The 17,286-nt window shown below is 40.2% G+C and overlaps 1 protein-coding gene across 2 annotated transcripts in view; it reads right to left on the minus strand.

Annotated features, from left to right (window-relative positions):
* spast (spastin) overlaps positions 1-16,950 on the minus strand; it is an 82,723-nt gene extending 65,773 nt beyond the window's left edge. Inside the window, exons 1-2 of one of the 2 annotated variants that reach the window (XM_043680713.1) lie at positions 16,522-16,950; positions 6,475-6,558 (exon numbers count right to left, since the gene is read on the minus strand). In XM_043680713.1, coding sequence (XP_043536648.1) covers positions 6,475-6,558; positions 16,522-16,843 — 406 coding nt within the window. In that variant the 5' untranslated portion in view covers positions 16,844-16,950. The remainder of the gene's footprint in view (positions 1-6,474; positions 6,559-16,521) is intronic. The other variant, XM_043680722.1, reaches the window with a different exon arrangement.
* Positions 16,951-17,286: the final 336 nt, after the last annotated feature.

Genomic DNA, 17,286 nt, shown 5'->3' on the forward strand with positions numbered 1-17,286 from the left:
GTGGTCTTGACAATGCCTGTATAAGTGAAGGATAAAATCCTTACTTTTAATGGTGAATTTCTCTCAAAAAGAATAGTACATCAGCCTGGACTCTAAAGAGCTGCTATTCAATATTAAGATTGTAACTCAAGGTTAAGTAGCAGTTACGAGAAGCACAAAATTGCAAAGAAGATCAAAGGCTGATTATTGTTCCTTTCCCAGATCTTTCATCTAGGTGAACATTTAAATGTAAGAAATTGTTGCATACTGGTTACTCACTTCCCCCTTGTAACAAGTTTTGGTACAACAGTCGCTTTTTCCAAATCAAGTACAACTAACCTTCATACTTATGGACTGCAACACTTCACTCAGCTGTGGCATTGCCAATAAATGTGTAATTTTGTATTAAAAAAAAAGGCATCAAATGATACAGATCTGAAGGGATCAGATCAGTGATGATCAGAGTGGAATTGCCTTGAAGGACTGTATGACTTACTTCAGTAAATATATGCTTAAATCAGTAATAAATAGCACGAGTAAGATCCTGCAGGGAATGGGTGTTCTGAAATTTGTACCTTTGCCATAATCAGATTCTTAGAAATGAAGACCAAGTCAAATGCTTCAATCATTTCTCAAGTCCATTTGAAACATAGGAACAGGAGGCCATTCAGCTTTAAACTACCATCCCATTATTCACATTGCAGTACATTATGTCCAGGACATCAATACATTAAAATTCTGAAAACAAGTGAATTGTAAGTCTGCTGCAAGCCACGTAATCTTTGGAATTTCAATCTCCAGAATCTTAAGCACATTAAATATGAACATTCACAGCCAGAAATTCACATGTGCCTTTGAAGTCAAACCATCAACAGAATAACATCAGCTCTTCAATTGACTTGTCTTACTGTTACATCATGGTCAAAAACATTGATAGTCATTGAGAGCCATTCATATTTATCTAACACTCAATATTCACTATAATATGGTAGCTTCCCTTACCCAACTCAGCTTTTAATGTACGTTGCATCGTGAGGATGCAATTTTGTTGTCTGCCTTTAAAATAACAGCAAGAGTTGTTTTACAGATAGTGTTCCATCAAACTAGCGTATGTCATTTGACTTAAGTTAATGACTTAAAAAGTGGAAGATTGTCTCCTTCCAACCTCTTTCAAATTAAAGTTTACCGAGGCACCAAACTCCTGGAAATTTAACCACAGAAAGTCTTGTAGCTTACGCAGAATCCGCTGCTTTACAAGAATGTAACTTCATCTACAGAATCAACTCTAAGAAATTACAGGACTGCCATGAAAAAAAAAGACTGAGACAGTAATCCAATGCAAACATATTGCTTTATCTTCACCTGCATCTGACAACCATGCTGAGGGATAAATGAGTGAAACATTGCATTTAAACATCCAGGATAAGCTTGCGATATTACATAAACTTCATTTTAAAACTCAAAAGTTTGTTGTTGGGAATAATTTCTATGGAATAGTCCCTCTGTGGGTAAGAAAACACAGGTTTTTTTACACACAAACACTGATCTTGAGCAATAAAGAGGAACACTAATTCTGTACATGACTGAAAAAACATATTTAATGTGATGTATGCATTTTTCCCATCCCTGACTGCTGAGAAACTGCAAAAAGATAACAGGTCTAGTGACCCTTCTTCAGAATATTAACTCTACTTTCTCCCCACAGATGCCGCCAGACGTGCTGCTTTTTTTCCAGCAATTTCTGTATTTGTTTCTGATTTCCAGCATCTGCGGGTCTTTGTCTTTTTGCTCATAACTTGAGCGGCTTGAGGAGGTGGCAGTTCTGAAGGTATGTAGAAAGAGGTAGCATATATCTTATGTTTTTATGTCAAAAGGTTATGAATATAGCAATTTGGCAAGATAAAGAATATCAATTTATAGGATTTTTTTCTGCCAGGGACAATCCTTCAAAACCTGATTGTAGCCTTTACAATATGGGAAATTCTAATTTGCTTACATATTCTATTTAAAGTTCCACATTTCAGGAACTTAATTGGAACATTAAACAAGGAGTTATTTTATGCAGTGTGGGAGAATCAACAACAGCAAGGAAGCCTCCAAGCAAGAACAACATGATAAAATACATCTTATATTGAATTTGGAAGTCAGTCATATAGCACTAAAAGAGATGCTTCGGTCCAACTCATCCACGCCAAATGAAGTTTCCCAACTAAACTGGTCCCAATTTCCAGTGCTTGGCTCATATCCCTCTAAACACAAACAGCAAACGTTTATGTCCAAATATCTTCTAAAGTGTTGTAACAGTATCTGTACCTACCAATTCCATTGTCAGTCATTCCACATTCAAACCACTGTGTAAAAAGGTTGCCAATCAGGTCCCTTCTAAAATCTTTCTCCTGTCATCTTAAAATTATGCCCTCTAGTTTTGATCTCCCCTACCCTAAGGGGAATATCTTTGACATTTACCTTATCCGTGCCCCACATTATTTTATAAACCTCTCTAAAGTCACAACTCAATCTCCAATGCTCCAAGGAAAAAAGTCCCAGCCTCTCCTTATAATTCAAACCCTGCAGTCCCAATAACTTCCTTGTAATTTTTTCTATGCCCTTTCCAAGTTAATAATATTCTTCCTACAGCAGGGCAACTAAAACCGTACACAGGGCAAGACAACTTCCTCAAAACATATTTTTTCATGACAAAATGCAAGGAAAAGCTAGCATAGTTCTATAAATGCAAGACTGAATGAACTTCTATTCTGACTGTTCTTTCTATGACCTTAGACCAAAGTAGTCGTAACCAATTAATACTTTTAAAGGTGTATTTTAGGGAAACGTAGCAGTCAATTTGAACACAGCAGAGTCCTACAAACTGCAATGAAAATTGAAAGATAATATGGAGCTAGCACAGGACTAAGTAATGGCCTCAACTTAAATATTGGTCAGTGCACTGAGCATTGGAATGGGGAGGTCATGTTGCAGCTATACAAGACATTAGTTAGGCCACTTTTAGAATAGTGCGTGCAATTTTGGGCTCCCTCCTATAGGAAGGATGTTGTGAAATGTGAAAGGGTTTAGAAAAGATTTACAAGGAAGTTGGCAGGGTTGGAGGGTGTGAACTACAGGGAGAGGCCGAATAGGCTGACGATATCTTCCCTGGAAGATCAGAAGCTGAGGTGACCTTATAGAGGTTTACAAGGTCATGAGAGGCACGGATAGGATAAATAGGCAAGGTATTTTTTCCCAGGGTGGGCAAGTCCAAAGCTAGAGGTCATAGCTCTAAAGCTGAGAGGGGAAAGATTTAAAAGGGAACTAAGGGGCAACGTTTTCAAGGAGAGGGTGGTGCATATATGGAAAGAGCTGCCAGAAGAAGTGGTGGAGACTAGTACTATTACAGCATTCACAAGGCAACTGGGTACATGAATAGGAAGGGTTTAAAGGGATATGGGCAAGTGCTGGCAAATGGGACTGGATTTATACAGGATGTCTGGTTGGCATGGGCAAGTTGTACCAAAGGTCTCATTTCCATGCCGAATATCTCTATGACTCTAAATCTTGTTCTTTCAATGGTACAATGAGATTATCTATGCCAGAGAGATTGAACCACAATTTAATTTTCAACCATAATACATTTCTGATAGGTTACATTTTCACAGTGCATAAAGTGTATGAAAATTTTGCACTTAAGTGCTCAAATCTTGAGATCAAGCCAAATTAAAAACAGTCAATGGGTTAAGGCCAAAACTACGGTCTGAAATCCAAAGCAAACTAAGCTGCCGCATGAGATAATTCCTAAAAGGTAAATTGGAAAACTTGATTAATTGATTAAGTAGATAAGCTACAGTTCACATCTAGACAGTTAATTCACAATTAATGCTTTTAATCCCTTAAGGGAATGTATCTCATTGAAAAGGTGTTTCAACCATGGCTAACAAATTATTGGAAGAGGTTCATAGTTCTGTCAAAAAGAGGAGTAATCCTCAGGAACTTGGCTTTGTAGTAGAATTAAAGAATAGCTAAGAAATTAGTCAGGTCAGTCAGAATAAGTTAAAGACATAAAAATGGTATGTAAAAGCTTCAACAGGCAAGGAAAGAGTTTAGCAAAGTAAATTTGGGTCACTTAGAGACCGAAGAAACAAGGATTAAAATGGGGAATGAGGAAGTGGCAAAGTCACTAACCTCACCAGAGAAGACAGTAAAAATTCTAGAAGTAGCAAGGAACACAGGCAGATTGAGGAACTTCAAGAATTTACCAGAAGCAAATAAACAACACCACAGAAATTATGAAACTAAAAGTTGACAAAGTCCCCTGGGCCTGATGGACGACAACTCAGACGGTCGGTCGGATGGACAGATGGGTGCGTGTGCATGCTCTTAAAGACAGTGTTACAGATAAATACAAAAGAATTGTCCCTACAGATTGGAAGGGAGCAAACATACCACTGCTGTTCAACAAATGAGGGAGAGTGAAAACAGGGAACTAGGGACCAGTCATCCTATAGTTAGCAGTAAACAGAAGACTAAGGATCCATTATTAAGGGCTCATGGAAAATAATAACAGCAAAATCAATGCAGATTTTTAGGTAAAGAGAAACTGTGTTTCACAAATCTTTTATGGATTTGTAACCAGCAGGCTAAAATAACAAGAAATCAGTGGATATTTTTAGATTTTTAAAAAAAAAATTACTATTAACCTATGATGTGCTTGTTTAAACAAAGTTTGAACTTTTAGGATTAGCAATAACATATTATCCCCAGATATAGGGTGGATAAAAGGCAGAAAACAAAGAGTAAGCATAAAAGGATCATTTTCAGATTAGCAGGCTATGAAACTTGTTGAATACCTCAAGAGTCAGTGCCTAGGTGTCAGCCAAATGCAATCAATATCAAAGACTTAAACTAGACGGAGTGTAACATGTCCCAGTTTGCAGACTGTAAACTAAGTGGGAAAGAGAGATTTAAGGAGGCAGCAAATAGGCTGTGAAGTGACAGATTAACTGAGTGGGCAGGAAAGAGCATAATGTTGAAAAATGTGAAGTTAGAACAGCAGAATATTTATTAAATTGAGAAAGACAAGAATCTTTGGAGGAAGCTGGATGCCTTTGTACACAAATAACCAAGTTAACACCAGACGGGCAAACAAGCAATAAGGAAATGTTACATTAGACATTATTGCAAAACAATCCATAAAAGAATAAAGCAGCTTTATTTTAAGTATGAGGAATCATGAATACGGTGTACAGTTTTGGGCTCCTTATCCAAGGATGGATATAGAGAAAGCAAGGACTGCGGATCAGAGTCAAACGTGGGGGTGCTGGAAAAGCACACCAGGTCAGACAGCATCCAAGGAGCAGAAGAATCGCCATCCCGGGCATAAGCCCTTCATCCTCATTCCTGACGAAGGTCTCTTGACTGTAACTGCGATTCTCCTGCTCCTCGGATACTGCCTGACTTGCGAGCTTTTCAAACACCACGCTCTCGACCAAGGATGGATATAGTTCCCTTGCATGCAAGGTTCACTGGGTTAGAATCCTGGAATGGGGATGTTATCCTATGAGAAAAGATTAAGTAGACTAGACCTGTCTTTTCTAAGATCTTAAAAGAAAAGAGGTGATCTTATTGAAATATAAAAATATTAATAGGATCAACACCAAGATAAAGACTCCCTTAGCTGAAGAGTGTTACAGCATCAGGATAACAGGTTGACCATTTATCACGAAGGAAACATTGCTTAATTCAGACGATTATGAATCTTGGAGATTCTATCACTAAAGGCTATGAATGCTTAGTTTGAGTAGATTCAAGATGCAAATCATTAGATTTTTTGATTAGACAGGATGGGTTAAGTAAACAGAAAAACAGAATAGGGTCAATCGATTGAATGCTTTAATCCATTTTTTAAAAACTTTTTATTTCAGACATCACACATGCATACAGAGGAACCCCATTACTCTCTGCCAATGTCAACTTAGCTTTCACTGGCTGCTCACAGTAAAATTGTCCACCAGGGATCATCTCTTCTTTTAATCACTATGGCAGGATTGTAATAATTTCCTCTATGTGGGTTGCATGACATGGGGCTCCTGGTCACAAATGTTCAACTTAATAAAAAAAAGCAAAAACACAGAAACAAAGATGATACAGCACAGCATGCAGATATGTAGCACTGAGTTAGCATGGAGAAGGTAACAATTCTGAAGTGATGAGATGCCCACGGTTTGGAAGAACTGGTATGTCTGATTTGAAGTGATATTTAAAATTGACAAATGTACAGCTTCCATCCAGAATAAATTCCAATTATTCAAGATGACAGAGCACTGAAATCTTGTGCCAAAGTCTTTCCAATCAGCCATTCACAACGTCCTCTTCACTTCTTATTCCCATTGAACCTTACTTGACTTCCAAGCCACCTGGGGAGACAACTCAAAACCACCTATTTTCTTCGCACCCTCAAATCATTACTGCAACAGATTAGTATTTTAAACATACATGCCTTACCTGATCCAGAAATCTGGATTGCAATCCCATGCTCCAGTTCTGCAATCCCCTTCTTATACCATTCTACAGCTTTTTCCTTCTGTCCTGGTAGAACAAAAGAACAGAATGACAGTCATTGTCTACAAACACTCAAAAATAGTACTATTAAATTTACCTTGGCCTTTTTCAGGATTGAACACAATGTGCTGTTTTTACTTCTATGAAGACTGGCACACATTTCAATATTGTGAGACATGTAAGCCTACTTACATTGTTCAGTCAAACTTTTAACTTGCCTAAGCATGCAGTCAGGACTATACAAATCTAGGGTAAAGTAATTTTTGTGAGAAAGTAACGGAAGAGGAATCAAGGCATTGATGTACATGAGTACATGAGTACATGAGTACATGAGTACATGAGTACATGAGTACATGAGTACATGAGTACATGAGTACATGAGTATGCTGCCTGACCTGCTGCGCTTTTCCAGCAACACATTTCCATCTCTACATGAGTACATGCACAGATGACCCAAACAATGCCATGCAGTTTCTTAAAGCCACAGAAACTTGATGCAGTCATTTATGTACTTAGAAGCAAATTCCGATAAAATCTAAGAGCCCACTCAAGTGGGCATGATATCCAAACAGCAAACTTTCTCGGCACCAATCAGCCCATGAGGCTTGGGTTCCTTCATTTACACTAGTTTCTGCTTCTTACTCTCAACAGCATCTCAAAGTGTGTGGGTCTGAAGATATGAAAAGTACAACTAAAACGCATGATGGATACATCACACATAAAAAAATTAGAAGAATCACTTAATACTTTCAGGTTGGGACATATATAAACTAATGGGAGCACTGAATGCTGTATGTGGTCTGTGGTGCTTGATTTTAAGCACAAAAAAAATTTAACTGCCAAGAAAGCATAAAAATGTCAAGATGCAAACAAACAATGCTGGCAGGAATGAAAGGAAGGGAAAAGAGCACAGCTGGTCTTCAAGCCACTATGAGATTATATATTTTGCACGTAAATTCCAAAACTGATCTATATCTCTCAGCTCATCCATAAACTTTATGACACAGCAATATAGGGCAGCTTTAAAACATGCCAACTTTAAACTACTGTTTATGTTAAGGTAGCCAAACCTCTAAATGCACCATCCGATATTGTGACTACAACTCTGAATGCGAAGTCCCAATGGAATCAGCTTCAATTCATTAGACCACATGCTGGTCGAAGTCCTAGGAACACACACAGTGTGAAGGCAAAATGCAGTCTTCAGATGAATTGTTCTGAATTTGCTCATGGAAGTGCACATTATTAGCAAAGTCTTCATTAATTTACCACCCCTATTTACCCTTGAGAAAATTGTGGTGAACTGCAGTCTCAAACTACCTCAGTCCATTTGGTGACAGGAGTTGCACATCACTAAGCAGGAAGTTCCAGGATTTGTAAGTGTTAAGTCGTTCTTTGGTAAAACAAATCACTCAGCAGGTCAATTTCAATCACCAAATGGTTTATTCCACACTGGCAGGGAATAAGTCACTGAGATCATTGAACAAATGAAGTCATACCCTTCCTATACTTTTACTTCAGCCCATCCCTGCTGGCTACAAACCAAACGCAATATTAACTGATCACATACATGTCAATCAAATTAGTAATTAGGCATCATTCGCTGTGTGATCATCTCATGATATTTACTAGACACCTTATCTATTTTCCCTGGACCTTCACAATCAATAATATCAGTGCTCAGAATTTCCTTATCGCACCTACATGCCTGGTTTGTTTCTTACAGCAGTGAGTTACTCCATGCAGCTATCTGTGAATTGAAATGATAAGCCCTCATGAGTAGGCTTAAGGTCTGTGATTGCAGTAACTGAATAAATGCAGGAACGTGGTCAAGCTGATCAGGTCCCACAATGCCTCACATTCAATCAACAGCACACCATTTTATAACATAATAATATATGGATATAGGTAGTTGCCTCAACTATGGTCAACTGCAACAGAAGGATCCAGGACAATTAAGCAACAATATATTTCTCATTATGAGTGGTGTGACTTGTAAGGAGCTGTCAAAGGGATATTGGCACATTGCGACAGTACAGATTCTAGACAATGCACATTAGTAGCTACTGTGTGGCTGATGTGGAAAAAATGAGAAGCTAATCGCTGCCCCTTGAGATTCAATGGCGTTACCATTGCTGACTCCCCAACCATCAACATCCATGGGGCTACCAATGACCAGAAACTCAACGAAACCCCATCATATAAAATACAGTGGCTAGGAATGTAGTAGTGAGCAAACTCACCTCCCTAGTCCCCAAAGCCTGTCCACCATCTATATGGCGCAAGTCAGACAAATGATGGAAAATTCCCCATTTGCCTGGATAAATATAACTCCATGGACATCAAAAAGCTTAAACACCGTCCAGGACAAAGAATCCTGCTTGATTAGATTACTTTCAGTGTGGAAACAGGCACTTCGGCCCAACAAATCCACACCGACCCTCTGAAGAGCAACCCAACAGACCCCTACACCGAACACTACAGGCAATTTAGCATGGCCAATTCACCTATCCTGCACATTTTTGGACTGAGAGAAGAAACCGGAACACCTGGAGAAAACCCACGCAGACACAGGGAGAATGTGCAAACTCCTCAGACAGTTGCCTGAGGCGGGAATTGAACCCAGGTCTCCAACGCTGTGAGGTAGCAGTGCTAGCCACTGTGCCACCCACCAATTGATTGTTTGTGAATGTTGTGCCATTCAATCACGCCACCAGTGTATTCATCTACAGGATGTACTGTATAAAATCACCAGAGAAACTTAGACAGCACCTCCTAAACTCACAACACTTCCATCTAGAAGGATAAGGCCTGCAGATACCTGGGAACACCAACACAAAGTTTCCCTCCAAGCCCCTCACCGCCCTGACTTGGAAATATAATCACCATTCCTTCACTGACACTGGGTCAAATTCCTGGCATTCCCTCCCTAATCACATTTCTGCCGATGATCTTGGAAGGTTGGAAGTTTTGGTAGCCTGGAGCAGAATGGTGTGCATGAAGTAGAAAGTGAAGTGAGATTAGATGGTAAGGGATAACTAGACAAGTCCACTCAAATATAATTTGGACCCTCCAGTCCATTACTTTTCAAAAGCAAATCACATTCTCAAAAGCTATCCCAAATGCTTCAAAATCCCTTTGCCTTAATTTCCCTATCTGTTCCACTGTTCAATATTAACAAGTTGTGTCTCAGCCATATGTTCTTAAAAGGTAACTCCAGAGCCTTTCAAATCTGCCCAAACAGGATTCTCCTGTCTTCTAAAAATATATAATCCCCATAAATTATTTCAAGTAGTTATCAACTCTGCCCATTCTTTCAATTTTAAATATTTCCATCATGTTACAATTCTTCTAAAATAATTAATTCAATTTTTTTCAAATATGTCTTCTCAAAACAAGTAACATGCTACTGAATCAGCGTTGTTACCCAAGTATCCACTCATCTTCATGTTTAAAAAAAATTCCCCACCACTCAATTTCCTATGGCACTGATAAAATAATTTTGCGAATGCCTTCAGCCATAAATGCATCTTCTCAACTAATGTGGCACTGACAGTGGCATGCTGCTACATTACAAATTTACAGAAGATGTTGTCCTAATAAATACGAAATAAAAGAGCTCTTGGGGCACAATGATAATGGGCTTACTTCTGGGCCAGAAAGTTTGGGTTCAAGCTCCAGAAGTGTGCAATGTACTGTAACATTTTTGAACAGGTTGATGAGAAAATACCAAAATGTGGAATAAGTAACAAAAGGCATAGGATTTAAACATTCTGAATACATAAAGGCCTGGTTAGGCAACTGTTCTGCCCACACCAGAAGAAATGACAGAAGGGTATGTGCACAGCCCAGACAATCATGGAAGCCAACCTCCCAGCCATAGATGCCATTTACAGTTCTCGTTTCCATGAAAAGATTGCCTAGAGCAAAGACCCCTCCCACCTCAGTGGTGCTCTCCTATCACCTCTCCCGTCATGCAGAAAATACAGAAGCTTGAACATGTAGCTACAGATTCAACAACAGCTTCTTTCCTGCTGTTATTAGACTGATGAATGGACTCTCTAACTTCAAATAATGTCAATCATGCTTTGCGTACCTCCTGTGCAGTGTAACCTGTATGCCTCACTAAGCACCCTTTGATCTCTATGTTCTTGTTTGCTATGATCCGCCTGTACTGCTCATAAAGCTTTTCACTGTACTTTGCATTGGATTTATTGTAGTCACATACTAATATAAAACCAGATTGTGGCATAGTCCAAGTTCTGGCACAATTACCCTGGTACTATACTAGTAGATAAATGAAACTAATCAGTTTCTTTATCACCTTCAGTTAATTCTGCTCTTCCATTTACTAATTACAATAGTCATGTACATAGTTAGCATATAAGAGATGGACTTCCATTGCTACAGCATCTTATACAGAGGACATCCTAAAAATCACTAAAGCTAATCAAGTACTTTTGAAGCATAGACAATATTGTAAATGCAGCAGCAAGGTTACACAATGGGGTCCCATATACAGAAATGTGATAATTGAGCAAAACAAATGTCAGAAACAGATGACAAGGATTAAATGCTGCCCAATAATTACAATACAATGCTTGTCCAGTTACATTGTGTCATGAGCTGCACACAGACAAAAAAATTCAACTCAAACTTTATCAGCTTTCATGAGATTTTGTCCAGCTTACTGGATGGAGACATTTAAACCATTGCTCGGAGAGACAAAATAGAAGTTGCAAAGCTGAGGCACAGCAAATCAGTAGCCTTTGTTATCCATTTTTGCAACTAGAACACGACAATACATGAATAGCAACAGTTTTAAACAACCTCAGGATATGCTGAGGCATTTTACATCTAATAAAGTACAGCGAGTCCTTGTTTAACATTGCCCCATTTCTCAATGCTGAACCAAAAGAATGCTAGGTTAATGGGGTCAACAGTCTTGCTGAGCATCATGAGATTTGAGGTCACAGAAAATCCTGAGACACCAAACAGCTCCTATTTGAAGGAGCATCTCAGAATCAAGCCCTGCAACCATGGTCTGTACCCCTCCCCTGGCTGCATATTGCAGGACTATCTCCATGGCAGATCTTTGGATGCTCCCTCTCTTCAGGCTGCCAACATGCAGCTTCTCTCTATGCCCAACCCTTGACTCGTGGATTTTTTTTTCCCTTCCTAACCTCACATCTCACCAAACCTCCACCTTTGCTGGTTCGGTCTCCTGAATCCAAAGCAAAGGCAAAAACGTAGGCGAGAATGGTGCAGAAGTGCCAGGTTGGAGCTAATATAATCCAGGTATTAAGTGATTGTTGAAGCTGATCCACCAGCCTCTTGTAAGAGCCACTCATTTTTAGAAGCCACAGGCACGGCAAGGGTTCAAGAGAGGGAAGAGACAAGCTGGTGCATGAAAAGAAAGCATCAAAGCTTCATTGTCAGCTAAACATTTAGAGAATGGGGCATGTTAGACGCTCAGGGAGGTGGAGAAACAGCAGTGACCAAGACATTTGAGAAGCATGATCAGCAACAAGCAGGAGGTATTATAAGTAAGAATTTTTTTAAAAATTGAGAAGTTATTTCATTTCCAATATAGACATTTAGCAATGTAAAGCATTTCAACCTGCACAGTATAATATTTTAGTGTTTCTTTCTGAAGATTTTATAGAACTTAACTCAATGTTACACCTAACGCTGCAATGTCCAGCAATGCAGTCACAATTTTATACGCGTTCTCTCTATAGTAATGCAGGAATTTACTCCATGCACTGTCTAATTAAATGTGTGCTAAACACAATAGATGAACAGTCTCCATCCACTAAATTAAACTCCAGTTTTCAGCATCTCATCCTCATTTTCCTCCATAAGCTTTGAGGAACTAGGTAGATCTATGCCAGATGTCTAGAGACTGTTGTCTCATCATAGGCAAGGGTAGAACAATGAAAAATGGAAAGGAACCACCACTGGGGCGAATTCAGTTTTGATTTTATCATGAAAGGTTCTGCTGGGACCTCGAGTGTACTTTCTTATTGTAAACCCTACTGAATATTTTTACAGCAGATTTCATTGCACTGTTGATTAATACAGAGTCATAAATATTGCTGAATAAACTCAAAGATTTGGATGCAAACATAGGATGTACGTTCATAAGTTTACAGATGACAGCAAAATTGGAGGGTGGACAACAAAGGAGGTGACTCTGGAGTATAACAGGATCCTGGTCAGATGAGCCAACGGGCCAAAGATTGACAGGTGGAGTTTAATTTAGGTAAATGTGAGGTGCTGCATTTTGCAAAGGCAAATCAGGGCAGGACTAATACACTTAATGGCAAGGTCCTGGGAGTGTTGCTGAACAAAGAGACCTTGAAGTGATGGTTCATAGTTCCTTGAAAGCAGAGCAGCAGGCAGACAGGATGGTGAAGCAAATGTTTTGTATGATTGCCTTTATTGGTCAGTGCATGGAGTATAGGAATTGGGAAGTAATATGTTGCGGCTATACAGGACATTGGTTGGGTGAGGATTCTCAGTAATCCGTGATGGAGGTCTGGAAAAGATTGTGGCTGTCAGACCTGCTCTTTTTTTGAAGTATTTTAGGTGTTGGAGCTGATTTCCTTCGATTCCAGGAGCAGTAATTATTGTTTAACAAGCTGTTGCATTGTTTTGGAACTTTGGGGAGAAAAAAAATCAAAACAACAGCACTTTAAATAGGAGGAAGAGAGACAAAGGCAGAGACCACATGGTCAGTGAAAGAGAGAGAAAAAAAAACTTACACTGCTGTCTTACACAGCAGTGAATCTGCACAACTACTGCCTTTGATGCTTGAATTCAAGTATTTCTGAACTGAGTGAATCCAAGAAAAATTAACAAACAGTGATTATAACAGCTGACCTTGGAAGAACCCATGCAGGAGCAGTTAAATACTTGGTTTCAAGTGTAACCTTTTTTTGTAAATCTACAACAGGGAGTAGAGGGTTTTTTTTGTTGATATCTGTCTCTTCATTAAAATTTAAAAATATGGCTAGGATAGTGGGACTGGAACTGGAATACCATAGCAATTACAAAGACATGGCTCAGACAGGACTGGCAGCTTAATGGGGGGGGGGGGGGGTTAGCAGCAAGAGAGGAGGGGGAAGTGATATTTTTGGTAGGGGATAACATTATAGCAATACTTAGAGAATATTCCTAACAAAACATCCAGGGAAGTTATTTGAGTGGAACTGAGAAATAAGAAAGGGATGATCATCTCACTGGGATTGTACTACAGATGCCGCCCCCACCCCCACCCACGTCAGCAGGAAATTGGGAAAAATTTGTAAGGAGATCTCAGTTATCTGCAAGAATAATAGGATGGTTATAGCAGGGGATTTTAACTTTCCAAACATTGACTGGGACTGCCATAGTGTTAAGAGTTTAGATGGAAAGGAATTTCTTAAGTTTGTACGAAAACATTTTCAGATCAGTATGTGGATGTACCTACTAAAGCAGGTACAAAACTTGACCTATTCTTGGGAAATAAGGCAGGGCAGGTGACTTAGGTGTCAGTGGGGGAGCACTTTGGGGCCAGTGACCATAATTCTATTAGTTTTAAAACAGTGATGGGTGACAGACCAGATCTAAAAATTAAAGTTCTAAAATCAGCAGAAGGCAAATTTTGACAGTACTATATTAGGCAAGAACTTTCCAAAGTTGACTAGGATGGATGCTCGCAGGTAAAGGGACAGCTGGAGAATGGGTAGCCTTCAAAAATGAGAGAACAAAGGTCCACAGACAGTATGTTCCTTTTAGGGTGACCAGATATCCTTAGTTAATATAGTCCTACGTGGCAGCATTTGGCCCATGTCCCTATAAACCCTTCCTATTCATGTATATGCAGATGCCTTTTAAATGTTGAAATTGTACCAGCCTCCATGATTGCTCTGTGCATGCACCATTAGTGAAAGGCAAGGCTGATGGGTGGAGGAAATACTGGATGACTAGAGAAATGGAGATTTTAGTCAAAAAAAGGAAACAGATGTCAGGTATGGTAGCAGAGAATCCTTAGAAGAGTATAAAGGCAGTCAGAGTATACTTAGGAGGGAAATCATTAGAGCAAACAGGGGACATGAGATAGCTTTTACAAATAGAGTTAAAGAGAATCCATGGGGATTTTATAAACACATTAAAGGACAAAAAGGTAACTAGGGAGAGAATAGGACCTCTCAGAGTCCAAAACTAGATGGCAAAGGTTTAAAGGTGAAAGAGGAAAGATTTAAAGGGGCAGCTTTTTCAAGCAGAGGATGGTGCATGCACAGAGCAATCATGGAGGCTGGTACAATTTCAACATTTAAAAGGCATCTGCATATACATGAATAGGAAGGGTTTATAGGGACATGGGCCAAATGCTGCCACGTAGGACTATATTAACTAAGGATATCTGGTCAGCCTGGACAAGTTGGAGTGAAGGATCTGTTTCCATGCTGCGTAGCTCTAGGACTCTAAAGTCTTAAGTGTCATTCACTCCTTTTATGATGGTAATTCTATATTTAACTTTACAAAATATCTTTTATTCTTAATTCAGTTTCTACCTTAAACCTGCATGTCCAACTCTTTAACTTGTTGTAAAACTGTTAAAAATGAATCACCTTTCGGCTTTACTGTAAGAATTTTTTTTATCTAGTTGACTGCTCAGCTTGCTAATCTTGGACTTTAGTTGGACCTAAATGATACCAATGCAGCACGGTGGCTCGCACTGCTGCCTCACAGCATCAGGGTCCCAGGTTAGATTCCAGCTTCGCACATTTTCCCCACGTCTGCATGGGTTTCCTCCATGTGCTCCGGTTTCCTCCCACAGTCCAAAGATGAACAAGTCCGGTGAATTAGCGATGCTAAATTGCCCATAGTGTTAGGTGCATTAGTTATAGGGGAAATGGGTCTGGGTGGGTTACTCTTCAGAGGGTCAGTGTGGACTGGTTGGACCGAAGTGCCTGTTTCCACACTGTAGGGAATCTAACCTAAATATGGGAAGTCTACCTCTCAGAACTCATTAGATCATCACTTTCCTTGAGGTCAGTCATAAGCACCACACTTTTGACTTGATGCCTGGTAAAATCTAGACCAGCACAACGTTTTGACATGGCAATGCAACTTGACACGTTAAGGTGTGCACTGCTTTACAGTGAAATGTTATCTGATGCTGTAAGGCTTGCACTACATTACAATGTAGCACACACAGTAATGTACACACATTTCAATGCAGCAGCATGTAATATAGTAAGGCATGCATATTATCATGCATCATGACAGTAAGGCATGAAATACATAATGTACTACAAAATGTATCCCATTACCTTGCAACACCAAAACATGGTAATATGTATAAAACGACACTGTAGTGCCTGTAGCATAGTAACACTACAGGTTAATGTGATAGCTGAAAATGTGCTGCTGGAAAAGCACAGCAGGTCAGGCAGCATCCAAGGAGCAGGAGAATCGACGTTTTAGGCATGAGCCCTTCTTCAGGAATTAGGAAAGTGTGCCAAGCAGGCTAAGATAAAAGGATGGGAGGAGGGACTTGGTGGAGGGACGTTGGGAATACGATAGGTGGAAGGAGGTTAAGGTGAGGGTGATAGGCCGGATAGGGGTGGGGGCAGAGAGGTCGGGAAGAAGATTGCAGGTTAGGAAAGTGGTGCTGAGTTCGAAGGTTGGGACTGAGACAAGGTGGGGGGAGGGGAAATGAGGAAACTGGAGAAATGTGATAGACAAATATAATACTAGCTACACTATAATGCATTATATAATTTAATATTCTAGTACAGAATGCATTATAAAACAATAATTGTATTACAATGCCAGACCGTTACAATGTGATGCATACTAACATTGCAAATAAACACTATCCTTTTGGTTTCTCACATGGGTCAAAGGGGTAGGGCGCTGACCCAACAACCACTGCAACTGTCCAACAAAAGCCCTCCCCCTAATCTGTCCACTCTAAGTGCGGGGAACCCTGCTTACCTTTGTCGTCCTCGTCGATTTTGAGAGCGGTGGAGATGTAGTCGAACGCCAGTTTGTGGGACTGGCGGATTTGCTCGGGTTCCGCCGAGGTGATGGACGGGGCTGCCTTGCGCGATGCCATCGCGGCCAGACGCTGGCAGACGTAGGCGAAGAACAGCCAAAGGTGGAAGGCCAGGAAGCGCAGGAAGCTGAAAACAGCAATCAGAGGATACGCAAAGTAGTAAAGGTTTCGCTTGTGAAGCGAGAGTCTGTCGCTGGTGCCGTCGGGCGGCACTCGCACCGGTCCCTTCTTCTTTCTGCCTCGTCCACCCGGAGTATTCATCCACCCACCCTCTGTCCGCCATCACCCACAGGCACAGCGCAGGCGCGCCAGCCGCTCAGTATTGTCCCGGCACCCTCCAATCAGCTGGGCAGGTAGCCGCGCCGCTATCCAATCAAAAGACCGGCTCTTCACCAGCTATCCAATGGAATCAGCATGTTACCGCGATTCCTGGTGTAGTAACTAACCAATCAGAGTCCAGGACAGCGGCCGTTCGGTCAATCAAAACAAACCATTGGTGGGTCAGGCAGCTCCGTGCAAAAACAGATGGAAAAGGCGTCCCCACCAAACACCTTCACTCCCGAGTTCCTCAGCAGTGAATATGATCGCAGATTAGCAACCAAAAAAAAATGCAGGGAGTAAATGAGACAAACGACGCAGGAGAACAAACAATGAGCTTGGTAAAGAGCAACTGAAGATTAAATATGAATTGAATTGTTAGCTTG

This window comes from Chiloscyllium plagiosum, chromosome 3, assembly GCF_004010195.1.
Source record: "Chiloscyllium plagiosum isolate BGI_BamShark_2017 chromosome 3, ASM401019v2, whole genome shotgun sequence".
NCBI classification, from domain to species: Eukaryota; Metazoa; Chordata; class Chondrichthyes; order Orectolobiformes; family Hemiscylliidae; genus Chiloscyllium; species Chiloscyllium plagiosum.